The 27,092-nt window shown below is 38.7% G+C and overlaps 3 protein-coding genes across 7 annotated transcripts in view; 1 reads left to right on the top strand and 2 right to left on the bottom strand.

Moving 5' to 3' along the window:
* Positions 1–3,509, bottom strand: part of homer2 (homer scaffold protein 2) — a 32,513-nt gene extending 29,004 nt beyond the window's left edge. Inside the window, exons 1-2 of one of the 3 annotated variants that reach the window (XM_044353473.1) lie at positions 3,331–3,509; positions 2,692–3,227 (exon numbers count right to left, since the gene is read on the bottom strand). In XM_044353473.1, coding sequence (XP_044209408.1) covers positions 2,692–2,696 — 5 coding nt within the window. In that variant the 5' untranslated portion in view covers positions 2,697–3,227; positions 3,331–3,509. The other 2 variants (XM_044353481.1, XM_044353464.1) reach the window with 2 other exon arrangements.
* A 123-nt stretch (positions 3,510–3,632) lies between these two features.
* Positions 3,633–6,167, top strand: LOC122983593 (RNA guanine-N7 methyltransferase activating subunit-like). 2 transcript variants are annotated; one of them, XM_044353509.1, is made up of 3 exons: positions 3,633–3,786; positions 4,010–4,185; positions 5,101–6,167. In XM_044353509.1, the coding sequence occupies exons 2-3, from the start codon at positions 4,016–4,018 to the stop codon at positions 5,321–5,323; spliced, it is 393 nt and encodes a 130-aa protein (XP_044209444.1). In that variant the 5' UTR covers positions 3,633–3,786; positions 4,010–4,015; the 3' UTR covers positions 5,324–6,167. The 2 variants fall into 2 exon arrangements, with proteins under 2 accessions (XP_044209444.1, XP_044209433.1); XM_044353498.1 differs by having other exon boundaries at positions 3,635–3,786; positions 4,015–4,185.
* An 11,576-nt stretch (positions 6,168–17,743) lies between these two features.
* LOC122983558 (BTB/POZ domain-containing protein 1-like) lies at positions 17,744–26,789 on the bottom strand. 2 transcript variants are annotated; one of them, XM_044353368.1, is made up of 8 exons: positions 26,189–26,789; positions 23,850–24,006; positions 22,356–22,461; positions 21,989–22,186; positions 21,611–21,803; positions 21,419–21,506; positions 18,643–18,789; positions 17,744–18,519 (listed from the first exon to the last, which is right to left on the bottom strand). In XM_044353368.1, the coding sequence occupies exons 1-8, from the start codon at positions 26,623–26,625 to the stop codon at positions 18,361–18,363; spliced, it is 1,485 nt and encodes a 494-aa protein (XP_044209303.1). In that variant the 5' UTR covers positions 26,626–26,789; the 3' UTR covers positions 17,744–18,360. The 2 variants fall into 2 exon arrangements, with proteins under 2 accessions (XP_044209303.1, XP_044209312.1); XM_044353377.1 differs by having other exon boundaries at positions 21,611–21,740.
* Positions 26,790–27,092: the final 303 nt, after the last annotated feature.

Below are 27,092 nucleotides of genomic sequence, written 5' to 3'. Positions count from 1 at the left end.
AGGAAGTGAGGAAGCCTCCACAGGAGCACAGCATGGCAGCAGATGGCCTCCTAGGCCTCAACCATCTGGTGAGGAGACGTCCAATCCGCCATCAGTCTGTCCCCTTTCATTTACTCATGTTTCTTTAACAGTAAGACCTGCATCCAATCCCCAACCACACCTCTTCCACGTTCACCTCGAGCCTCCAGGCACAGACAGAGGACACACACTCCGATTAGGATTACGATCCATTCTCCTGTCTGGGCAGCCAAGAGACCTACTGCCATGTCACATGTCACAGAGCCTAATCAATGAGTGTTAAGCCTTTAGCTGTCATTCTCTGGCCAGCCAGGAGATTATCATCTATCCCTGTGTTAGGGCTGCTCCCAGCATGGCTTACTTTAAATAGCAATATGCTGATTGCATTGCTGTCTGTGTGAGTGCTTATTCAGTAAGAAAGGGCTTTCTGGCAATCTAAGCTTTATTTTGTGATAATTCCAGTAGGGAAAGAGATGCAGCGCTTAAGCTGTGAAACTCTACTTAAAAACACAATTAGCATCACTTTCTTATCAGAATCTCATCAACCTCTCTTAAATTCAGCAATCTTGATTTACATATGTATTAATTGGGCATGCTTTTAAAATACAATGTTATAATTTGGATTTATATATCCAGCGTTGTGCTTTATAAATCATGCAGAAATTACATGATCAATAACAAATGAGTCAAGGTCAAAAAGGGTAGTGATAGTAGTTGACATGATCAAAGGCTTATGACAGGAAGATAGACACTGGAGCTGTTAATGTGTGTTAGGTGACTTATAGTTAATCTATAACTCCACTTAGGAGCCAAGAGCTTCAGGGCCAAAGGGACGCCTAAATCCTGCCAAAACACGACAAACGATCCATAGTTTCCTACGCCAAACACGCACACACACTCATTCTTATCTATATTGACTTGTCAGTTAGGGCGGGACACATTGCATAATTACCAAGTGTAATCAGGAAGTAGTATATTGCACAATTAAGCATGTATGAGAACTCAATCTTAATTTTCACTTTTTTTTTATAGATGCAATAAAGAAACAAATAAATAAAAACAAAATTAGTGAAGAGTTGAAATGATTATTCAAGCAACAACAACAAACTGTCAATATTTTTGATAATTAATCATTTAAGTAATTTCTTAGGCAAAAATGTATGATTGTCAATTGAATAGCTTTTGGTTTTGGGCTGCTGGTGAGTCAAAACAAGCAATTTGGATACATTACATTGAGCCCTGAGAACTTGTGATAGGCATTTTTCACTATTTTCTTACTTGTTACAAACTAAATGATTAACTGGTTAACTGTGAAAATATTCAGCAGATTATTCAATAATGAAAACAATCACTAGTTGCAGCCGTAAACAAATTCCTGCGAGCATGTGACAATGAACAGTGGCTTTAAAGAATGAACGGCTGGATCCTGGGAAGCCGTTTGTTTCGACCTTCCAGAAACTATTCAGCTGTCAAGTGATACTACAGGTTGGCACTGACTGAAACCGGGGAACTGGAAAAAGGAAACTTGTTGCCTCCTGTCTCTTGTCAGGAGGTGTGACTGGCTGTCTGCTGCTGGTCCACTGGGCCAGTTTCATGACACAACGTCACCGACTCCATTTCAAACCTGCTGGGTGAGCATGCCAAACTTTTGAGAAGGAGTCAGGACTGTTGAACTGGTTTGTTACACATTGCAAAAAAAAAACAATGCTCAGGGAAACAGAAGCGCTGTGGCACTTTAAACTGAATTACTGAACATTAATGATGTTAATTATTCACACCTGACCTCATACTTTTACAGAAATTAAAGGTTCCTTAATGTCATGAATGGAAATATTCATAACGCTGTCATAAATCATTCAGGTACAGGTTTGATCTACGCAAAAAAAATACTTAAACTCATCTGTTGTGATTTCTAAGTGAAATAAAAGCCACATAAACGGGAGCAGGTACTCCAGAAAGAGACAAAACACCAACAACTTAATAATGTATGTTCATTTGAAGACAGCTGATGATTGCATAACTATGGCACTGAAGCCACAGAGTCAATATTCACACCACAGTAGACTATGGAGGCAAAATAATGTTCTGTACCCTGTAAACAGCTGTGGGAGTACACACACACACACACACACACACACACACACCACACACACACACACACACACACACACACACACACACACACACACACTCCCAGAAGTACCATCTCTCCTTGTTAGTGGGCAGTGTTGACTCTGACACCTCCATATCATAACCCTCTCAAAGCCATATTCCTATAGGCAGATAAGGAGGAACAGAAGTACCCACATTCCCATAAAATTTTGACCCAGAAAAATAAATCCATCTTTAAAAAAAATATATATAAAGCATAAATATATATATATATATATATATAAAGCATCTCGCCTTTTCACACATGAAATCAGAATATCTCACAGACAGCGAAAATTATACCTTCAGATTTTCCCACATTGCCAAATAATCTGCCTATAAAAGAGTAAACTGGGGTCTTCCACAGCTCGTAACACACACAGACAAGCAGTAGGCAATGGTACACAGACTGTAGAGGTATTTTTTTTGCCGTATTTTCACCGCACACACACGCATAACATTTCAGTCAGTGCAGGTGTCATGAGAGGCGCTCTGAAGGGCAGCGCTCTCTGGATTACTCACCCCATTGCCGCGGACTTGAGGAACAACTCCTTTTTTATAGTGGAAAAAAAATGTGTGTTAAATCGCAGTCAAAGTCCGCAGATGATAAGCGGTCCTAAGAGTTCATTTCCCGTGAGCCGGGTCCTCTATGGTGCTGAGAGCGACAGCTGAAATATGAGAGCACTTCTTCGGAAAACTCGATTCACCGGGTTGTTAAAGCTCAGTCTCACAGAGCTCTGGTCATTTCACGAAGTTTTTTTCTCTCTGCTTGTTTGTTTTTCCTCTTCAGATGTGCAGCAGTGTAAATTCCCACTGTGGACTAGCTTCTTCCTCGCTTGTCTTACAACAACCGGCGCTGATGAATTAAGTTAATTTCCCTGCTTGCTTGCTTGCTTGCTTGCTGGGCAGAGTTTCTTCCTCCCCACCGGGATTGTGTTTCATATGAAGGGCAGCAGCAGCGACACGGAGCGGCTTCCACCTGCTCACGCCTCTGCCAGAGCCACCCACACTTAAAAAAAACTGTGGTGTCTGTGGTGGCGTTAAACCCAAACTGTGGTCTGAAAGCACGACACAATTCAAACCGAAAGTAAATTTATATTAAAAAAAGATACGCGTTTAAAAACGACCAACAGCGACAACAGTCAATTCAGCAGGACTTACATGTTTTAAGCGACTGTGTTGGATTCCAGTAGTTGGCACTTTCTCCTTAATTAAGCGATATAACGGTATAACGGCAGCAAATTTAAGCGGTTAGCTGCGCTTCTTACTGGCATGTTTTGTTAAAAATATGTCGCTTTAAGTTGTGTTTAAAGTCAACCGTTGGTATCAAATAACGACAGAGTTTCAACGCTCCGATACTGACCGTTGGTCTTGTTTTTTTAACGGACAGGTAACAGCCATCAATCAGTGGCAGGTGCGCGCGCTCCCGGAACCATGAAAAGACGTTCATCTGTTCCGGGGGAAGCATTTCAGCGCAGTACCGGGAAAGGAGTTCGTTTCATGGATACATCCATGCTTCTTTTCAAAACATCGGGTATTAATTTAATGAGTAGCTAAAACTAACAACTCTGAAAATCCAGAGGAAGGAGGAGACGATAAGTCTTCGCGTCGTAGAAGGTGTGTTTACAACGCTAGCATTGAGGAAACTGCTTTTATCAGGGTATTTGTGTTTGTAGCTTTTGCTAATGCTAACTGCCTCCAGATCAGTACAGGTTTAGAGTGTTTTGACTTGCAGCACACCACACGCATTATATACAGGCGGTAAAAACAGTCATTCATCACTACACCACAGAAAACATCGATAGGATATCCAGTGTTTCAACAACTGCTTTTCTTGTAGTGCAGAATGACCGAGACCACGGAGAAACAGCAGACCTACGAGGAGATGTTTGCCCACAGGTTTTCCTCGGAGGACCATGAATACCAGCAGTATGTGAACCGGCCAGCAGACCCCCCTCCCATCGTCGAGGACTGGAGGGGTCGTGGAGGTGGAAACCAGCGAGGCAGGGACAACAGGTCAGTTGTGTTAGTTGTGTTATTGTGTCGTGCAGCCCACAGGGGACTTGTAAAACACCAAAAATACCGTTGTACTGGTGAAACATTTATCAAACAAGAACATTATTTTACACTGCTATATCATCACATAAGAAACAAAGCCTTTTATCTTAAAGGAAACCATCAAAATTAGCTGTTTCTATAGCTAAAGGTAGTATACCATGAATGTAACTATGCACATAGAGATCTTTTGACTTGATTTACCCCTTTACCTTGTGAGGCATCAGGTGACCATTGTTTGTCTCTTGACCTTTTTCCAAAATATTTAACAGGCTATACTCTATACAAATTTGAGGTGAGGTGTATTGTTTTCCATTTATCCAGGTCAGTAAGTAACAAAGTAAAGTTTTTGTATTGTACCTCTCTATATCATCACATCACAACAAAGTATCAAAGTACTTCATGATAAAAAAAAATAACTAAAAAGCTACAGTCTTAAAAAAGACACTATGTAAAAGCAAAAAAGAGAACAACAAAACTTTATTCCTGAAGATTAATCTGTAGTTAATTAACTGATTTTTAATGCACTTAAGTAGCAGTGGTGGAAAGTAACTAAGTAGCCTACATTTACTAAAGTACTGTACTTAAGTGCAATTTTAAGGTATTTTACTTGACTATTTCCATTTTATGCTACTTTATACTTTAAGTACATTTTGCTGCTAATACTTTAATACTTTCACTTAAGAAGGATTTTTCATGCTGGACTTTTACTTATAATGATGTATTTTTACATTGCTGTATTGGTACTTTTACTTAGTAAGTAAAGGATCTGAGTACTACCTCCACCACTGTTAAGTGGTAACCAGTTTATTGTCCAGTAATCATGATGGTAGCTATTGTTGAAGATCATTTGTTGATTTATGTGTCTCCCTGTAGGTACCAGGACCGTCGTGGACATGGAGGTCGTGGGTGGGGAGGAGGTCGAGGTTGGGGAGGAGACCGGGGTTGGGGAGGAGACCGGGGATGGAGAGGGGAGCATCATGGGCAGCAACATTGGCAAGACAGAGACAGGCATTGGGGTCATGGAAGTGGGCATCAGTCAGGCTCCAACCAGGGATACAACTCCCATCATCAGAGACCACATTATGACCGTTACTGATCTCTGCTGCAATCTCTCAGGTGTTTTACAGTATTTATAGTATCTTTATAACTTGCATTGCAATACCATATGTGGCAGTGTGCAACAGTTGATTTTTTTTTTTTTTTTTTTTTTATGACTCATGGTAACAGTCTCTCAATATTCTGAGGGCTGAGCAAAATATAAACAGTAGAAATTTAGTATACATCATTGTAATTGTGTCAACAGTTTTTAATACTGTGACAGTTTTATTCCAAAGCACATAGTCAGTCAGATTTTCCCAGACTTTTATAAGTATTTCATAAAGGCAGTTCCTGTTTGACTCCTTATACAGTAGTCCATTTTGATGACTATAAACAAAAAACTTAAAAGGTTATTTTTCCGAACATAAACAGGGAGCATGATAAATATTGCTAGCTGAAGAAAATCTTCTTTTTATCAGAACAATTATTTTGTCCCAAATTGCTCAGTCCTATCATAGTATTAAATTGTCTGTTGCATATTTGTTTTCCAATTTTCATCCTCTAATGAAAAACTCTGGCTCAAAAACGCTCATTAGTTTCAGCAATACTGGAACTCTTACTGAAAATTTCCATTTTAATATTTCAGATAAGCTGGCTGTTTTTAACCACATTTCATCATCACTTTATAACTGAGGGTTTGTTTTGTGTTACGGTAGTTTTGCCTCTGTCTTTACAGGCTTAGATATCAGACTGTTAATGAATTCTACAGTACAGTATTGTTTGGGGAAGTGGATCTGAATTACCAGAGAAAATCTATTTGTAATGCAGCTTTATTTTTCTGTGTCACAATGATATATGACGATACAAACTGAACTGTTGTCAATAAATGTGTATTTTCCTAATTGGTTTCTTTTTTTGTGAGGTTATTAGACTCAACAGTCAACAAAACCAGCACAATGGCATGAAGTATTCTCTGCTTTTTGATGTTATAGATTGTTTATAGCAGCGGTTACCAACCCAGGTGTCACGAGATGATTAAAAGTATAAGAAATAAGGGTATGTTTCTAGCACTTAAAATTAGGTTGATTTTATTTCTGACTTCTCTCTAAATGTAGCTTTTTTTTTTCTTGTAAAATATTGTATATGTACCCCTCCTCAGGCCTAAAAAAAATCCTTTTAAATAATAATCTGAGCAATAAAAGTCACTTTGTTTGAACTAATCACAACTTATGTTCACAGTAGGGCCATAACTTGTGACAGGAGGACACAAATTGACATTGATTTTTTTATTTTTGTTTTTTAAGGCAACACGGGCCAAAAAGGTCAGGCTCCACTGGCTAGACATATTGCATATGATTGATTCCAAACCACATTTAAGTCAAGGCGCTTCATATAGCACATTTAGAAATATTTTCAATAGTGACTAATATTAAATCTGCAGCATTGCCAAACCTTATGTTAAAAGTACAGATCAACAATTTGTTTTTTACCTAATAGATGTAATGATGCTTGTATCAAAACTCTTATCACAGGCTCAGAAATCAAGAATTTATTGGAGCCAGATTTCAGCGGCTTCATAGTTTCAGCATTTAATGTCAGTCTGCACCGAGTGTGTGGAGGGAAATTCAGCTCAAAAGGAGCCTAAGACCAATAGTTCACATTGTGGAAAAACAACTGAAATATTTATGTCCATCATTAATACATTATCACTACACGCATCATTGGCTATGGCATATGTAGCTCATTGCCTAAAGATGTCAGGCCTTGTGTCTCTCTAACCATTGAAAGTGGATCTTAATTAAGTGAGAAATGGTGACTTCGGACACATTGACCCACTCCACTGATCCATTTCAAACGCAGAAACACTCAGCATTGTTTCTATCACTGCCTGAATACCATTCTCTGGTTTCTATTTAAGGCTGTGATGAAGATGGGGTTAACAGTTCATTTGGACTTCAACAGTGCAATCAGCTGTGATGATAAGGGAGGGAGGAGAGGAGGTTAGGGAGAACGTGTGTGTGTGTGTGGGGGGGATGTGCTGAAACTGGCACACAGCAGGGAAGGCTGCCATCTCTGTAATCAGTTTAGATTAGAGAAACTTCACCCTAGATTGCTGCGTCTTCACAGAGAGGGGATGTGCCGGACAGAGATGGAGACAGAGAAAGTAAAACAGGGATTTATCGGCAAAGAAATAACAAAATGTAACTGTTGTGATGGTATAGAAAGGAATTAGGTCACTGTCTAGGAATTGAACATGACATTACAGTTAAGGGTCAGCACAAGTCACATTTCTTTTTTTCTTCTTTTTTTTTTTTTTTAAGAGCTGAACAGAAATAAAGGAGATTATAGTATGTACTGTATACTAATTGTCATAGTATACTGTTTTTGCAGTTATTAGACAAGACTTCAGTATGAGGTGTGTGGCAAGTCCTACTACATATTAATTGTATAAAGTGCATACTATATACTTCATAGTAGACTGTTTAGCAATTAGTATACAAGAAATCAACACACTGTTTTATGCTAACAGTAAGTGATACAAACATTAATCAAATTAGACAGTGTTTTCAAATATATATATATATATATATATATATATATATTGTTTTCTGAGGTTTTCCTGGAGCTGTTTTACCACCATCTACAACTGGTTTTGATTTTTTTCCAGCTGTGAGGTGTTCCCTCATTTCTTCTGTATCCATCTGCGTGCTCAAATGTTTTTTATTAGTTCGCAATCTGACTGTTTTGAGTAGCCTATACTTTACTGTCCAGTGTGAACACATATTCTTTTTTTGTTTGTCTTAACACCTGTTGCAATTTCTTTTAAATTTTTTGCAGGCATGAGTGCTTCCCACATTTCTTGTTTGCATTGCATTGTGGGACAATAGTATCCATCACAAGCACACAAAAGAATCAATCGTTGTTGTTTTTTTAACTACTCAATCTTAATTTTTAGTCATGCTAGTGGCTTAACTCTATGGATGGCATTATCATCTGCCACTTTGGTCCAGACTGAAATATCTCAACAATTATTGGATGGATTGACATGAAATTTAGCAGAGACATTAATGGTTTCCAGAGGATGAATCCTAAATGACCTCAGAGATCTCCTTATTATTCAAATAGTGCCACCATGAGGTTGACATTTGTGGTTTTGAGTGAAATTTCTCAACAACTATTGGACTGATTGCCCTGAAATAGTACCCACATTCATGTCCCCCTCAGAGTAAACTGTAACAACTTTCATCATTTCGCTTCATGTACCTACAATCATGTACAGCGATGTGTAACTATGGTGTCCCCTGGCATCAGCCCTTGGCACTTCATCCTTTGTTGCATTTAATGACCGTGGTAAACCCAAAACTTGGTTTTGTGTCTTACCTGTATAAAAAATTACAAAACAAATTGAACAGACTTGCAGGCTGTGTAGCTGTAGAGTGTTAATCTAAAAGAGTGTGATTTCAGTGTATATTGGCAGAGAGTATGGAACAACATGACTCTTTCTCCTCTCAATTATAATACCCAATTACTGCACTATAAGTTAATTCACAGATTTTACTTAGCACAAAGAAAAAGATGCCAATTAAGAATTACTCAAAACCCTTTAGGCACTATATGCCCCCCAAAAATCAGTTACATCCATATGATGTGAGTGTTCGTTGTTTTCCATAAATCATGCTATTGAATGATGATTCAGCCATAACCCTACCTTTACATAAGAAGAAAGTTTTGTTTGCAGGCTTAACAGCAACAAAACAAATCCTGGTTATGAGATGGAAACCACCCCACAAACGTATTTAAGTGGAAACTGTTATTTTACAAAGTATTATCATTTGAAGCTTCTTGTTCCCTGGTACAAACAGAATAAAAATAGAATCTATTCACGAAATGATGAAGGCTGCTCAAGAGCTCAAAATGCTCCTTTAATTTTTTTTTTTTTTTTTTGGAGGGGGGTAAACAGATTTGGAGGGCAAAAAAACATCCTGTTTTTCCTTCTGGCTGACCACTGTGGATTTCAAGATCCTGTACTCTGCAAAGGTAGACATATGCTATTTACATTTAAATCTGTGCGTACAAATAGATCATATAGTTTTGTAAACTTGGCAGCTGTAGTCTGCTTTTTTTGTTGTTGTTGTTTGTTTTCAGTTTTTTTTTATTTGTTTGTTTTTCTTTTCTTTTTTTTCTCTTTGCAGCCATGGGGTATAGGGTGTAAGGGCTGGGAAGGTACAGGCTGCTTTTGTTTGTCAAGTTGTTTTGGTTCGATTCACATGGAGTGTATGTTCTTTGCATGACAATTCCTTTTGTGTTGTGTATCCTGTGTCTTTACCAAACAACATGGGAGAAAAAAAGCAATAAAAAAAGTTAGTCACCAAAATAAATAAATAAATAAAAATAAATCATCATCTCTTAACCGTTCATCCAGCCTCACCACTGGGTCAAAATAAAAAAAAGTTCCTCTTTAGCTCATTACCAAATACTACTGAGCCGTACTTTGCTAATTAGCAATTGCTAAAACACTAAATTAAGATGGTGAACATGGTAAACATTATACCTGCTAAACATCAGCATGTTAGAATTGTCATTGTGAGCATGTTAACATGTTAACGTCAGCAGTTAGTTCGAAGTACAGCTGTAGAGTACAGCCTCTAGAGCTGCTAGCATACTGTCCTTGTTTGAGTATGTTTGACTTTTAAGTGTGAACACTACATACTCAAATCTGTCTTATAATTCATATGTGGTATGGAGTTGGGATGCAGCTAATTATTAGAGTTTCAGATGAAAAGATTTCTCCTTACAGCCTTTAAGTTAAGTCAGTTTTATTTATATTAGCATCAAATCACAACAGAAGTAAATTCAGGGCACTTTTTACATAGAGCAGGTCTAGACCGTACTTTTTAATTCATAGATGTTCAACGTTCCCTCATGAGCAAGCACTTGGCGACAGAGGCAAGGAAAAACTCCCCTTTAACGAGAAGAAACCTCTGGCAGAACCGGGCTCTGGGTGGGCAGCCATCTGCCTTGACCGGTTGGGTTGAAGGAGAAAGAGAGAGGGGGAGATGGGGGAGAGAGACACAGAAAAGCATAAAAACAACAATAGTAACAATAATAATAGAAATATGACTAATAACAATAGCGGTAGCAGTGGGCAAAAATGACTAATAATAATAGCAGCAGCAGTAGGCGTCTTCACAAAGAGTCTAATCAATTAAACACAGCTACTAATCCAGGGGTCAAAATGTTAATTCAGCTTCCACAGAGCACTGAGAATGCCTTACTCATCCATTTGTACTCATCTTGTTAGTGCAGCAATAAACATTAGGATTTCAGGGAGAGAACAGTTTTTCATTACAGCATTGAGAAAAAAAAAACATTATTTTGGTTTATTACTTAATGGAGAGGTGCTTATGAACCCTTTCAGTGCCCCCTATAATCAAATCCATCGCCTATCACATTTTAATTAATAAGCTGTTAATGCAAAGTGAGGCACGGAGAGCATAACAGAAGGAAAACAATAGAGAGAGCCACAGTAAGAGACCAGTGAGAGTCCCCTGATTCTGGTCTGCCGTGCTGTCAGGCTTCATGTGGCCTGTTTGTGACGATGCAATGTGACAGCAATGGAGACAGTGTGCTGGGGGCCATGTCCTTGTTGATGACCCCCCACCCCCCCTACACAACCACCACACACACCACACACACATAGACACCACATCCCCCAGCCCCTGCAGCACTCAGCGACCTACATCTGGTGTTGGAGAGTGCAGGGGCTAAGGTTGGCCCAGGCCAGCCAGCCCTAAGCAGACAGTGGAGAGGGTTCATGTAATGTGTGACGTGTCTGAATGGCTGAGTACTCCTGCTCTGTTCTTTCTCTTGAAATGAATGCCCCCAGCTTCATAGGGTACATACAAATATGTACACGATTGCACCCTGTCACATGGATGCACACGTGCAGATAAGCAAACACTAATACGTGCACTTAGACTTAAGAATAGTCTCTTAATAATTGCTGTTGTAGATCAGATTTGATGACATCTTGTCCCTTGCTCATTCAACTGCACGCTCTATAAGTTAATCATGCAGCCGCTCAGGTCATCCATGTAAAGACAGCGGACTGTGCTGCTAAGGGGAGCTTGTTAGTCTGATTATATCTGGTGGTGTCTCCACAGGAACGTGCAGGCAGGCTTCAGGAATACTGCCACACACAGTAAGGTTAGAAGTAGTCTGTCACTTATTATCAAAACATCCTTTTAAATCACCACAACCGAGACTTTATCCAGTACCAAGCTCCCATCAGCTGAGACATTACATCTCTTGTTCAGTCCAGCTACCTCTATCATCCAAACCAATGCTTTGCCCCAAGGACAGGCTGACATGTCATCTGTATACACACAAAACTCCCAGAATCTTTTCAGTGCAGAAATGATGCCGGTTTGTGAGTGATGTTTGATTGTACAAAAACCCATCTCATTAGGAGGAGGGGCATACTTAAATTCAGCAGTGTATTACATGGAAATGTTTCCAGTCTTCAGCGTGTTCTGTGCATAATGCCTACAAGTCTGCAATTAGACTTCAGGATGACAAGCATCAGCACCCTGCAGAGCATTTCATCGATCCACTGCTCAAAATTTACATTGTTGAATATTAATACAACTTGCACTCAAAGGGCACAGGCATAGATTTCCTCTGTGTAAAACAAATGTTCATTTTCTTGAAACCAGTGGACCAATAGAAGTAAACTCAAGAAATTTGGTTTATTTTATTTGCCATTGTGACCCCAGGCATGATGACTAAACTAGCTGATCTGATTTTATTAGAGTAAAGAAAGTCTGAATTACCACGCACTTTCTGAAGGAACATGATCGAAAATGCAACGGTTCAGTAACAGACCTTTGTCAGAAATAAAACTCACTATATGAAATTTCTGAATGATTATTTTTATACCAGAGCCACAAGCTGCAACAACCAATTAAGGAGTCAATTTACACCTGAGGCAATTACGCTATAAGTAAAAGGTCTTTTTGACAAAAGACATTTTCACACGTCACAGTAGAAGAAGTACAGGTATATTGTTCATGCTGACTCACTGTCACACTCTCATGGCTTTCTGGGAAACTTGATAAGAACGGAGACATTGTTAATGTTATCAGTAACACCAGTGTTTTTCCTACAATGATAAGTCAAAGTGCTGTGAAAAAGGCCTAAATTGATTTTTTAAAAATCCATAAAACTAGACAATGTTGCTGAAGAACTGTGGAAAGGGTATGGAAGCCCATTACCGCCAACAAAAAAAGAAATAAAAATGTAAAAATAAGCATAATAAAAATGAAAAATAAAAATACTTCTGTTTAAGTCAAAATTTCACATACTAAATAAAATTATATGATTAAAATTAATTAAAAACTTGTTTATTTATTTAATGTTTATTTGTATAGGGACAAGTTTATAGCATGAACTAATGCCACATACCACAGCATTTATAGCCTAAGCTAGTTTGCAACGTGCATTCCTAGATGGGCCTTTAAAATACATATAACTCAACAGTAAAATACATATGAAACTGCACAAGACTCAACCATACATACACATACATTTAAGCCCAAAACACAAGTCTCAATAAAAAAGTACATACAAAGCAGCACAAAATACAAACAATTTACATAACAACTATACCATGAAAGTTTAATTAATTGATTATCTTATTGTGTCATAATTAAGTGTCTGATCATTCATCAGATACTTAATAATTAAAATATGAGTATTTTAGTTTTTATCATGCACAACATTATATCTATTTTTTCTTTTTCTGGCAGAAATTGGCTTCCATATAAAAGAAGAGAATTTGGAAATGGCCAATGCAAAATAAGTATTTCCAAATAAAGGATGGGAGGGGTATGAAGATCAGACCACAACCAGTCTGAGTCTCATATCCAAATTGGTAATAATCGTTATAAACTTAAAGAAAAACAAATTGTTAAGTGAATTACTGTGAAAATAAGTAAATAGTCTTATATTACACAACATATTGGCCTGATAAGTTGTTTCAGTGAGCGGGAATTCAGACTTTCCTACACACCTGTCTACCAGATGTGCACTGACATTTCATTTTACTGCCGTCTCCACTGTCACTATCATCATGATAGTATAAAAGTATATTTCTGTAAAGTTTATGTTTTAGATAGTGAGACAGGTAAACAGCAGGTAATGACCCTCCTCTTCTCTTCTGAACAATAAAGTTCAGAAGAGAAGAGTCACAAATTTGCAGTTTCAGTTGACATGAACAAAGCACACACTCAACACCAAGTGATTCACCGGCATCTGGGGTTGTTAGTGACACTTACCACACAGTCCTATATATGTGCGTGGTGATTAATTACCCAAAAGTCTTACATCATGAGAATACAGATTACATAACTCCACCAGCTGGACAAGTAGGGACACACACATCCCTGCAGGTTGATGTGTGAAGTGGTCTGGACACGCACTCAGAGCTGGATCTCACACCAGAAAATTATGAATATATGTTTTTTTGTGTGTGAACAGAATATTTGAATAAGCAACCATGTAACAGCTCAGATTAATCACAGTGGTGAATTGCAGGAAAGGTTCCTCACCAAAGTCCAATTTCAGGATGACTGATTGAGCGTGGTCCTGGAATAACTTTATTCAGTTTTCAGGAAAATCTCCTAAAAAAGATTTTACAAATGACCTAATGTGGTTGGTTTAAATTAATCAGACTGCACAAAGGAAGATTGGAGATAAGGCAGGACTGATTGAAGCCTTAATTAACTAAATGTCTTTAGGCTGTAAATGAATATTAGACAAGCCATGGCCCCATTTTTGATTTTTCTCAATTTATGTAAATAATGTGAATGTAATTTAAATCTCTGCTGCAGTGATGTTTGCTTCATATCTGAGTGAATCTGAATGCTTTTGTTAAGTTGTGGGTTACATATACCAGAGGCACCTCATTTAATGGTTGGGCTAAAAATCAGGGGCCTGTTTTTTTTCAGCAAAGACATATTTTACAAATGAAAGTTAGATGCAAATTGCAGATACATTTCTGAGTGCTAAAGAGCTCTTGCATGCTCATGCATGGACAGCAAGTAACGGATGCTTTCTGATTAGTTTAACATGTCAAAATCAATAGGAGTAGAAATCTTGTTGCAAACCACAGCTTATATGTTGCAACTTTGGTGAAATGGGGCCCATGGCTTGTAAGACCTCCTCTATATCTAGTTTATACTCAGCTGGCCTCAGTGGTGGAAAGTAACTAAGTACATTTACTCAAGTACTGTTCTTAAGTACAATTTTGAGGCATTTAGACTTTACTTTAGTATTTCCATTTGATGCTACTTTATACTTCCACTCCAGTACATTTCAGAGGGAAATATTGTACTTTATACTTCACTACATTTATTTGACAGCTTTAGTTACTTTTCAGATGAAGTTTTGACACAAAGGATAATATAACAAGCTTTTAAAATACAACACATTGTTAAAGATGAAACCAGTGGTTTCCAAACTTTCTAGTTTTTGGCGTATTACAAAAAGCAGTGTGTGGTCGGGTCACATTTCAGATATCTATGAGTTGTCAACAGCTCCACCAAATAGTGATTTTTCCTTCTAAACTTCTCATATGGTTTCATTTCAATAAATGTTCAAATGATCCTATATTTCACCAAAAATCAAAGATTAGAGAAAAAGTAAAAAACAAAACAAAACTGAAAACAGATTTGTGTACCAGAACTTTGTTTTTCTTCTTTCCTCTCCCATTAATCATCTCACGACCTCTCAGATTTATCTGGTGACCCTTCAGAGGGGCCAGATCCCTAGGTTGGGAACCACTACTAGCTAACTGTATATAAAGTAGTTCAAACTAGCTCCACCTCCAGCAGCTACAACAGTAACATGCTGCTTAAACATTGATGCTTCAGTATTGATAATATAATGATGTTATATATAATAATATATCAGTCAGAGGGACCAAACCACTACTTTTACTTTGATACATTTACATTTACATTTTGCTGTTAATACTTATGTACTTTTACTTAAGTAGGATTTTTCATGCAGGACTTTTACTTGTAATGGAGTATTTTTACATTGCTGTATTAGTACTTTTACTTAAGTAAAGGATCTGAGTACTTTACAGACAAATTACAGCAGCTCTGTGACGCGGATACTTTGAGTAAAATGCTAAAGTCAACATGCTAATATGATCAAAAAAATGTGAGCAGGTTCAGGAGGATGCTCATCATCTTAGTTTAGTGTTTTAGCATGCTAACATTTGCAAAGTTAGTGGTAAAAGTACAGCTGAGGCTGATGGGAAATTGTTTTATTTTACCAGTTTTTAGTCATAAACCAAAAAAATGACGTGAATGTTTGTACCAAATTTCATCTATTTACTAGTCAAGACATTTCACTCAATACCTTTGTCTATTTTGTCTGGTTTGCTTATGGCAATGCAAGTCTGCCACAGAACCAAACAGCAACACTTCAGTCCTGTACAGTCACATGACATAGGTTGTCAAAAACAGCAGAGGCATAAATCCTCTCCCATGATGTCAGTGCTCAAGTAGATGGACAGAGAAAGACAGCCCATACTGCTGCTATCTACATCCTCCCACACAAACACAGTCAGAAATACAAACACATACCAGAAAATCGCAAATGACTAATGTGGATTTGTAATCTAATAGCTGAGCTTGAGGTATTTACTCCTCCAAAGCTTCATATTTGCCTATTTAATGCTTCAGTATCAGAAGAAACTTCCCTCCATCAACCCTATGAATACATTACAGTACTGAATACTTTTTTTGTTTTACACAACACAGGTGAGAGCAGGAGACTGTGTTAGTGCTATAGTCTATTTGTCCTCCTTGCATTTGAGCGTTTTGTACCTGGTGGGTGGAAAAAACCTGTCTCAAACTGATTTTCTTGGTTCTTTGTGTATTAAAGGCTATCTAAGTGGGCAGTCAGCAGAATAAGCTCTCAGGTCCCGGTGACTCAGCCTCTGCGGATCACTCTCTTCGTCAAAGCCCACTCACTGCCATCTAAAGTGGTCTTGTTTCCACCGCCTTTCTCATATGAATGTGCAGATTATGCAATTTTAAGAGCACTTCATCTCTGTGCTGTAGATGCAGCTTTCTTTTCTTTTCACTGGCATTGTGCTGCCAATAAGAACTGAACACATTCAAGAAATAATCTGGCATTAGGCTACTGATCTGGGATTTAGGAGGATCCAACTGAGGCTTAAATGACAATTCTGCTGCTTTTTTTGCAGTACTATGATTTGAAGAACACTGTGTTTTGCTGCAAGTCAGGTGTCAGGTGATCTTCATTTGTAACATTCTAATAAAAGGATTTTTTTTTTTAAATCAGACATCATTTTTGAGATACTGCAACAGTCACCTGAGCAAAATGATTCAAATATTGCCAAAGGTTGATCCTCTATCAGTGATTCCCAACATGTTTGACCTCTTGAATTGAGGCTATTTCTACCTGCAACCACTAATCATCATGTTTCTATCAGTTTTCTCTGTATAATGTCCCCTGTTGCTCTAGAGGAGTTTTATAATGTCTGGGGAAATAATCCCTAATGATATCATCTGAGTTACCTCGGTTTAGGTATGGAGAATCCACATTTACAAAAGAAAACCTCTGGGGGTATAGAGCTTGAAAGGACTGTGCGTTTACCAGACAGGGAGAGTCTGAAGAGGAATTACATTATCAAACTTATAGGATTCAGTGGTTTTGAAGCTTGACTCAGCCTATAAGAACTTAAAGTCAGGATATCTTGGGCTCTGCTGCATCGATTTTTACCGTTCTTTTTAAAGATATGTGACTAGAAAGTCCCCCAACTTTATTGAGGTGAAGTACTAAATCGCTGAAGTGACCCTTTAAAGGCCAGACGAGCTAAAACAACCCAGGGAAGGAAAGTTTCAAAATGATTTTTCAGCAGAAATGCTGGATTGATGGATCAGTGATCCCTTACAGTTGCCAAATGGTGTGTGGAAAGATTTTGGAGTAGTTCAACTAATTTGAAAAAAAGAAAACAAATTATGATTGAATTTAGAAAAAAAAATGTGTGGAATATTTACACAAAGAAGCTTATAAATTGGTGTGATACTGATCTTTATGTTTAGTAAATCTTTTTCTACTAACCAATAAACCACCATGATAGGACAAATCTGAATCAGTTGTAACAGCTGAACATTTGCTGTGACTGAGGGTTTGTGAAAACATGTTAGCAAGTGAGCAGGGAAATTAAACTGGTAACGGTAATGAATAATTGAAATGTCCAGCTTCTGCCACTGATGCAAACTTGGTAAAAACCTTCTGGGAAAAAAAAGGACCAAGACTATGCAGCTACAATTCCACGATTACTATCTTGCATGTACCAATTATTGAAACAATATCCACTTTTTTCTTATAATTGAGTTGAATAAAATCTAGTCAAATACACACACAAGATAACAAGTTGGTGTCAAAGGAGGGTTTTATGAGTTCATCTAGATCATTCCACAATCCTCAAGCCAGGAACCACTGAGCTATCCTTCCTGCTCCCCAGTTATTCTAGTGGTGTGATAGCTGGCTGTGTGGAGTATCTGGCATCACCTAGTGACAGAAAGAGGAAACGTATAAACTCCACATTAACATCACCAGGAGTTTATAGAAGGAAACAATCCTGTGTTTTGACATTTTATTGCCAAAAAACGATCATTTATTTAAACCATAAAAATCCTGAAACTTGTTTTTGTTTTGTTTTTTTTACTTTAATGTAGTGCTAAGCAAACATAAAATCATAAATTACAGCATGTACCACTGACAACGTTACATTACACACATTGATCCTTATTACAATGCAAAAACGAAGTACTTGAAGATACCTGCAGAATAAATGATAACAGTGCACAATAAAAAATATGCAAATATACTTTCGGTAAATGCATCAGCAAAAACTGTGACAAAAAAAAAAAAAAAAAAAAAAAAAAAAAATTCCAAGGAATCACGAGGCACTATATCTCCAGCAGTCCAGTCTTCCCAGCAGTCTGAGGTCTCCCTGGTTCAGTGCACCTGCATGACACCGTGTTAAGTCTAGGTGTAGTAGATGATCTCTGGTATCTGCCCATCCTCCACTGATGTACCATTGTTATTTCCAGGTGAGCTAAAAAAGAAAAACGTCATCTTGGTCCCTGTTGCCAATTCCTGGGTCACTTTCTTCAACCCTTTCGTGCCGTAATGGGAGTCTGGGCCCTGAGTTGTGAAATTAAAAACAAAACAAAACAAAAACATCATTAATCCTCATTAGAGGTATAACAGATAATATCAATTTGTGCAATTTAAGATTTATCTGAAATACAGCGGGTTCAGACTAACCTTTAAGGTGGCACATGCAGTGTAGCTGACATTAGGTAGGATTTCCACAGGCTCTTTGAACATCACTCTGAATGTGTTTGCTGTGCCGTCACAACTGAAGCCTGTGTCGTTCTGCCCGAGTGTGATGCGTTTGTCGCTCTCGATGATCTACAAAACAGAATAATGTGTTAACTGAATGAACAAAAATGTGCAAATTTGCCATTTTGTATTGAAAAATGGGGCATTAACCTGTTTGCTGTTGGGCTAAGATGAAATTTTGTATGTTTAAATATTTTGAAAAGTCAGTTGTAAAGGAGCATATCTTACATATTCTTGTAAATATATTTATCTATTTGGAGAAAATATTGTACTTAAGACTGTAAAAAGATGCTTTTGATGTTGTTTAGAAGGCATACATGTATACAGATGGTTTGTAGGAGAAGAATTATGTGACGTGTTTAATTTTGAGTGACTTCCTTTGAAGCTCACACTGGTCTGCACCTCGACTGTATGTGCATTCTCAAAGTTAGCATTTATCATCAGTATTTTGCATCATCAGTGACAGGTGTGGTGTTGTATGATTGGAATATTCAAATCAATCAATGGCAAAGAAGCACTGCATTGTGGGATTTTGGATGGCCCATATTGGAATTATTGAGGGCATAAATTTTGTAATGAATATTCTGACACTCAAATGAAATGATGTATATTAAATCTAGTGCAGGAGGTGGCAAATAGGGAGAGATTTCAGATGTGGCTCAGGTCGTTGACCAAGCACCAATTACCATCATGCACTGGGCCTTATTCAAGTAGAACTGTGCTACAGGTTTTTAATAACTGACAATAACACCCTACACAGTTGAACCTTCTTGACCTCTGAAGCACTAGTTTGACAAAAACAATCATAACTTGCTAGCTTTTTCCCCCCGAAAGCTTTCAACAGGATAAATAAATATATAATACAATACAATAAATATCAGGTTTTGGTATCTGTAACTCAGAGAGACATCAAAGAGGTTCAACGATCCTAAATCCAATGTAGAAAAAGGCAGAGAGACAAATTTCTTTCCCAGCAGTCGCCTTTATAGACCATAATGCGATGTTGACACAAGAGTCGGGGTAGGATGAGTAGATGAGTAGGACTGAGTACAACTCTTGCTTTTGCTTTTGCTTTTCTAATCTGTAAAAACAACTGGAATGCCTCTGGCTGCTTTGCTCTGTCTACAGTTTTGTCTACAGTCATTCTCTTCATCTTCACATCACTTTCAGCTAAATGCAACAAGTTCATACTTGTCCCCTAAAGTTAGGAATTACACACCACAGATTGAGGGTTCACCCAAAAGAAGAGTTGGGTTGCACCTCAATAGTTTGTTGGTATCTAACACTATCAAGTGCCAGAGCTGGTTCAGACTTGTACTCTTTTTTTTAATGATTTGATCAGACAGTTTGTGATTTAAATTTTATACTGTATTTTATTCAGGCACGGTTCTTGTACAGCTGCTTGTACTTAGACAACACTCAACACAGGGCTTGACATTAACTTTTTGAGGCACCTGTCCTTTGGACAAGTAAATATACTTTTCACTTGTCTGGGTAAAAATGACACAGTACAGAAACTAGACGCTCTAAATTCCATTTCACTGGAACTTCAATGCTGCTGTTCATCATCTGTGATGTGAAAACATCAGATTTCCACACAGTTAGAGAAATAAAAAGTGTGCGTCTTGGTATTAGTTGAGTTATAAAATCTAAGTGCACCACGCAGTGTTTCTCCCGCCTGGCTGCTGACAGCGCTGTCAGCCGAAGAGTGAAGCACACTGGGTGGTAGAGGAGGCTGCACCAGCGTCTGGTTCAAACGTAGTTTAGCCGACTTTGCTATTTTATTATTATATTATATTACTGTTAGTCATTCACATTTACATTGATTAAGGTTAAAAATGAAATATAAATATGATAATATTACTGAGGTTTCTTATGTCCTAGTCCCGAAAAAAAAAATGTAAATGTAATTATTATTTATTGGTCAAAGCAAATTCTGTAAAATGTGCGTCTACAGTACTTACTGACTGTCAGGTTTTGAAAGGGAATGGTTTGTCTGGTTGCATGACAGGTTCTATTGTGCTAGACTCACATACAGTTACAGTGCCTGGTGGGATAAATGCAGCGTAGGGGTGCTGAGCAAAACTCAGGAGAGACTCAGCAGCCATTCATTTCTCCTTTCTCTGTTTAGGAGCGGCTGTGATTGTCACTAAAATGAGAATAACTGGTCCACTTTAAAAGGTCAGTCCACCTTCAGTGAACCTGGTCAGGTTAGACTGACTTCGGGGCTAACCCTCTTCACTTCAATCAGCAGCTGGCAAGCAAGACATGGGAACTTGGCTCAGGTCTTGAGGAGTTGTAGCGTTTATTCACTGACAAATAGCCTGAACTGTACACACAGTGCTCTGCTACGTTCACAGCTGTACTGCTGACTTCATACTCTCTGCTCCGGTCATTAGTCTCACCTTCACACACACACTCTCGCTCCCTCTCTTTCTCTCGGCTGAATGTATTCATTCAAATACATAGCTGAGTAATAAGTGGCACATAACCAGCGTTAATGTCGAGCCCTGGAACATTTGAGAAGTTTGGCTTTGGAATTGGTTCCTAAATTCAGACAACCTTTCAGCACTGGTTTTGAAACATTTTAAATGATTCCCAGCCATACTAAAATGTGTAAATTACAAATTTCCATCACAAACACACTGTAGAGGTTTTCCTTGGACATCATACATTATGCCTTAATGCCAGTAGTTACCTGTATGTTGACCTGATAGTCAGTGGGTCCATGTATTGAACCATACAAGCCAAAACCCACTATGGATATTCTTCTGTTAACATTGAATCTACAGAGGGAGACATGAAGATGGAAGAAGAGAGAAAATTAGAAGAAAAAAAAATTGCAACTTTAGCTGTCTGTCAATCCAACTGACCATCTCGGTCCCCTCACCTGATTCTGTCGCTGGTACCACTGTACCCCCATCGACTCTCAACCTGCTGGAATCTATTAATACTGCACTCCTCTCCCCTGAGGCAGCAGCGGGGCCTGTCAATGTAGTCGACCCGTGGTTTGGGGTTTACTGTAAAGTGTAAAAACAGATTTACCACCTCCCGATCGAACAATATTCCAGACTGGGCAGGCCCTGTTGCACAAGAAAGAATATCAAACTGGTTTCTGTGGTTTGAGCTGTATGGACACATGAGGAACATGCTGAATATGTTTAGTAATGGCTTCACTGGTCAGTACAGTGTTACAATAATAAAAGAAAAACTGTGCAGAGTATCGCTGCAGCATGAAAAACGTGTTTTATGTTTGGGATGCGCTTACCTGCAGCAAACTCCTCAACAGTCATGAGTGGGAAGCGGATGAGCGGGAGGGCTTTCCCCAGAACCTTCTGTTTGTTCTCCGAGGTCAGGGGAAGCTGTTGTCTGTAACACTCGGCCTCTGCCCAGCGTACCACCGCCCCGAACAGACGGTTCTCCCTGATGCTTAGTGTGTCTCGTTCTAGCACTGCACATAAAGTGTCTACACACACACACACACACAGACACAGACACACACACACACACACACACAGACACAGACACACATACACACACAGACACAGACACACACACACACACACAGACACTGATGAATTCAGATCCAGACAAGCAACAGAATATGAAATGTCACTTTAAGAAGACTCACATACCAAGGTCAATATCTGTAAAGCCCTCTGCGTTTATTGCGTCCGCAGTGCTTTTGTCTATGGTGTCTAGGCAGAGGCTGGCAAGCTGAGGCTCATCGAATAACCTTGCCTGTAACAAAAGCACAACAGAGAAAAACATGAGCTTCTTATGATAGATACAGATCATTTACTTTGCAAGCACCAAAAGAGAATAACAGAAGCAATAGCATTTTTTTTACTATCTGGGAGTTTCAAAACATCTTTTCAGATGAACGCAAAAGATGTTAGGAGAAATGATGATTACGAAAACATTTAAAAGAGCAACAAACATGACCTGATTTAGATCATTCTGCATGCGAGTGTCAAAAACTGTCTGAGTTTGAAGCAAAAATGGATTTCAGATTTTATAAAATGAGAAGACAAGCAATGACACTGATAAGTTAGAGCACCCTGCTGCTTTATGTGAGTCGTATTAGTTGAAGTCTATTTTTACCATTGCAATGCTGGACAAAAAAAAAAAAAGCAGTGACTTTGATCAGAAAACTACTGAGCATGCAGCCTGAAGGCTCAGAAAATGTGGCACAGCCAGCAGCAGAACCCGAACAAATGGCAGCATAAACCAAAAATAGAACAACTAATGTCATTAAAACCCACCAATTGGTGGGTGGTAGATGGTCTGGTGTGGACGTAAAGAGAGAAACGTGGCTTCATCCTCCTCTGTAAGGGCCGAAGCCAGACAGTTTCCAACAGTTGGAAAGACGAGTAGGATGTGTGTGAAATTATGAAGCCACTGTTAATGGCACAAACTACACTGAGAGATTGTTATTACACTGTGACGCAGAAAACGCTTCCCCGAAATTAGACCAAGATGGCATTTAAACTTGCATCCCTGCCCTGACTTTAACGTATTTTATTTTGGTGCCTTATGTAAAAAAAAAAAAAAAAAAGAGTCAGTTTAATTACAAAAAATATATTTTCTCAATTTTTCAAGTGATGTGTCTGGCCAAGCAGAGAGTTTTGGTTTTCTATGTTGACATTTGGAGATACCAGCAATACAAGGAGGTGAATACTGCTCAAAGCATAGAAATAAAAAACATGAAAAACTAAACAGAACTGTGTCTCTAGAAAGATTCCAGTTATACATTACATAGACAGAGAGTCCTAGTTATACATTATATAGACAGAGGGTCCCAGTTATACAGACCTTGCAGTTTTCATAAGAACCATTTCTTTGGTAGAAAGTAGTTCCACTGAAAACCGGTGCATTATTTCTTCAAATGTCATTTCTCAATGCTGTGACACACCACATATTAAATACTGTTCCCTTGTATTGAGGTGGAAGCAGAAATCTTATATATATTTATATAGATGTGTACACATGTTTTTGTTTTTAATGTGCTGAGGTTTCAGGATCTGTATCTGATAAATGTATTTTGGATAAAAACTGACACAAATGTAGATTTAACAAAGCTCAGTTTAAGTGTTTAAGTATTTTCTGGGCGAGTGAACGACATTAACCTGAGTGAGGAGCATGAACGCGTTGTCGGCTCTGAGGTGCTTGGTAAGGAACTCCACACAGTGACCCTCCAGCGCAGGGACAGCGTACTTCTTAGCTGTGTACAGAGTCGTCATCACAGTCTCTGGACCAATGTGGACCTCGTCAGAATACAGGAACCTGGGCAGAGGAAACAGATGCAACAGAACAGTGTTTAAAGTCAGATATTCATGTTGTTACTTGCAGGATATTATTAAGTTATTGTACAGCTGCTTGTGTTCAGAACATTTATAGGAGCTACGACAATTAGTTGATTGATTAATTAGTGAATTGAACTGTTGGCAACCAGTCATTTTTCAAGCAAAAACTCTAAATATGCTCCGTTTACTGCTTCTGCAATATGATGATTTGCTGCTTTTCTTAGTTTTATATCATTGTAAATTCCACATCTTTGGGTTTTGAAGTGTTGATCAGACAAAACAAAAACATCTGATGATGTCACCTTGCACTCTGAGCGAATTGTCGTGGGCATTTTCCATATTTTGTGGCATTTAATTAACCAACCAAAAAAATTGATTGATCAAAAGAAATTATCAGTAAATGAAACGCTAATGAAAATAATCTTTACTTGCAGCTTTAAACATTTAACATTTAATATGTTTTGCTTCTTTAGAGAAATAGAAAACAATTGATTTAGTAGAAAGAGTTGTGTGAATGCTATTCTGAAAATACAGCTTACTGTATATAAATGATGCTTCTGAATCTGAGAATTTGTCGGTAACGATCACACATTTGATCTCACACTAGAGTTAAGTCGTCACTGCAGATATTTTAAAGATGTCATACCAGGAAAAGTTAAGGTGTAATTGGTACAAATCATGGCCGCATGCCATTTACGTATGCAGGTTTCAGGGCCCCTAATCTGCATATTGGCTCACTGGGAACCTAAATGGAACAGAGCCATCATTCATTAGTTACATCTGCGCTTTTCCTGCTACTGTAAATAGCAAATTTACCTACGTCATGAGGTTCCCATTTGGTTGTTGTCAGTGTAAAGTCCAATTACCAAATGGGACTGAAGCTGAATGTTTCTGGAAGTTCCGTTTCTGTCCCCACTGATACTGGGTCAACACTAACACTGATATTTGAAAGTTAAAAACCTCTGATAACAATGTATCAGCCAATAATATATATTTTTAACATGAACGTATGACATCATCAACATAATCAATCTTGATACAGATCCCTTAGACTATTTTTTTTTTAAAGAATAGGTTCACAACTTTTCAAGTCTGTCTTAAAACAACAGTCAGGTGACCACATGAACACTGAAATAGTTTCTTCTTGCTGTAATCATTCCTGTTCATACTGGCTATTAAAAAATCCCCTTCAAATGTGAGTTTATCTGAAGCTTATATGAGGCTTCAGCAGTTTGAGTTAGTCATATCAAGTGGATATCTGCCACATTTACATTCTTTTTAGCATAAAATTCCCACTTAGTGTTTTCCTGTTGAGCTGCGGTGGAAATGTAGTAACAAATAGAGGAACTTTGGCACTAAAAACGCTGTGTACCATTGAAAGATATCTACTTGATTTGACTGACGCTTCATATTAGCTTCAGATAAACTTTTAAATACATTTTTGCACAGAAGGAGACGTGTGGATTTTGTCCCTCATCACTTGTATTGTAAGTGCATTATGAAGAGATCTTCTAATGGTCAGTATGAACAGGAGGAATGATTATGGCACGAAAAACATATTTAAATGTTCATTTGGGCTCCTGACTGTTGTTTTAAGACAGACTTGAAAAACTGTGAACCTGTCCTTTAAGTATGACCAGGATACATATTGATCGAGACACATTTTGCAGCTGAAAAATCAACTTGTGCTCTCTGATGGACAAACTATGTAATGGTGACACCATATCTCAGTTACCTCAAATATAACTTTGTGTTAAAAAGAGCAAAAAGTACAGCTTGTTCTTCTTTTGATCAATTGAGATGCACACTTTGATTATACTATTATTGTTACTATTACTATTATTATTTCAACAGATATTCAGAGGCAAGGATCATTTCATTGGTTAACACTACACCTGGCCGTCTACTGGTTGGGGGATTTTGACAGGTTTATTGCACAAACAATCCGAGAGCAGATGTTTTCGTGCGAGAAGGGCTGAAGCTAGAGAGCAGGAAATCATCTGTGCAAGCAACAACACATCTGAGTGCAAACACACAGTTTGCAGAAGCAGAACAAATCTTTAGCGCAAGCAGAGGCTATTTGAGTCAAAGGGAAAATCAATAAATCATGCTCTCAAATGGAAAGACATGAATAAAGATATCCCCATAGTCACCTGTCCTACCTGAGCAGAGCGAGAAAGGCTGCCGGTTCCACGTCGGGCAGCTCTATTTCAGCTGAAGTTGTGGCCATCCCTCCGTTGAACATGGCATCAAACACGGCGCTGCCAGCGGCCAGGACGAATTTATGGGCCGGTATCCTCTGGGCCTGCCTGCCCTTTCCCACTATGAACCTGACGTCGCTGAGCAGTTCGTTGTTGAAGAGGAAGGCGAAGCGCTCCTTCAGGGAGCTCTTCGTAGCCTGCCAGTTGTACATGGGCTCCCTGTGAAGGCCGAGGACATGCGGGGAGGCGGACGGGGCAGCACCGGTGGCGGCGGCGACGGCGACGGCGGGCACCGTGGAGAGCGACGCCGCAGCCAGCGCCGCTGCGTTGGATGCTGCTGCCTCCTGACCGTCATGGTTTGACGCTAAGCCTCCGCCGACACTGCTCCCGGTCGCCATCTGTTTTCTGTTTTCTCCTCTACTTCTATAAGGAGCCGTTCATAACACACCGACATACACCGACCGCTACGTGCCTGCAGCGGACGCCATCGCTCTTTGATGTTTTAGCTTTAGCTTCTTTAGCTTCGGTTGCGTCTCTCCAGAAATGACGCATGCGCACACTTCCTCCAAAACAATTTTTTTCTTCTTTTGTATTCATTTCTTTATTGATGAGTACAGGTTTAACAGACATCCTCAAGGTCTATTCCTCACATTTCCCTGTTTTTGACATTCTGTTGTGAAGATTTGGTTCAACATATTACAGGAAAAATGTAATTTCAATACTCCCCCTTATTTGTTTACTCCAATCCCCCCCCCCCCCCCCACAGCCCCCCATCAACACTTCACCCCCCCATCCTCACCACAGCTGGAACATTGCTGATAACTGTATGCGTCCCTTGCACATCTTAACAAACTCTCCATGTTGA

The sequence above is a fragment of the Thunnus albacares genome, chromosome 1 (genome assembly GCF_914725855.1).
Source record: "Thunnus albacares chromosome 1, fThuAlb1.1, whole genome shotgun sequence".
Classification (NCBI taxonomy): Eukaryota; Metazoa; Chordata; class Actinopteri; order Scombriformes; family Scombridae; genus Thunnus; species Thunnus albacares.
This window is presented reverse-complemented; position numbering and strand designations above follow the sequence as displayed.

Excerpts from the sequence above, each read along its gene's own strand:
- LOC122983558 (XM_044353368.1), bottom strand. The coding sequence starts at position 26,625 with ATGGCGACCGGGAGCAGTGTCGGCGGAGGCTTAGCGTCAAACCATGAC. Across the intron at positions 24,007-26,188 it reads GCCTTTCTCGCTCTGCTCAG|GTTCCTGTATTCTGACGAGG; the intron begins GTAGGACAGGTG and ends TCCTCTGCCCAG. Across the intron at positions 22,187-22,355 it reads CTTTACAGATATTGACCTTG|ACACTTTATGTGCAGTGCTA; the intron begins GTATGTGAGTCT and ends GTGTGTGTGTAG.
- LOC122983593 (XM_044353509.1), top strand. The coding sequence starts at position 4,016 with ATGACCGAGACCACGGAGAAACAGCAGACCTACGAGGAGATGTTTGCC. Across the intron at positions 4,186-5,100 it reads CAGCGAGGCAGGGACAACAG|GTACCAGGACCGTCGTGGAC; the intron begins GTCAGTTGTGTT and ends GTCTCCCTGTAG.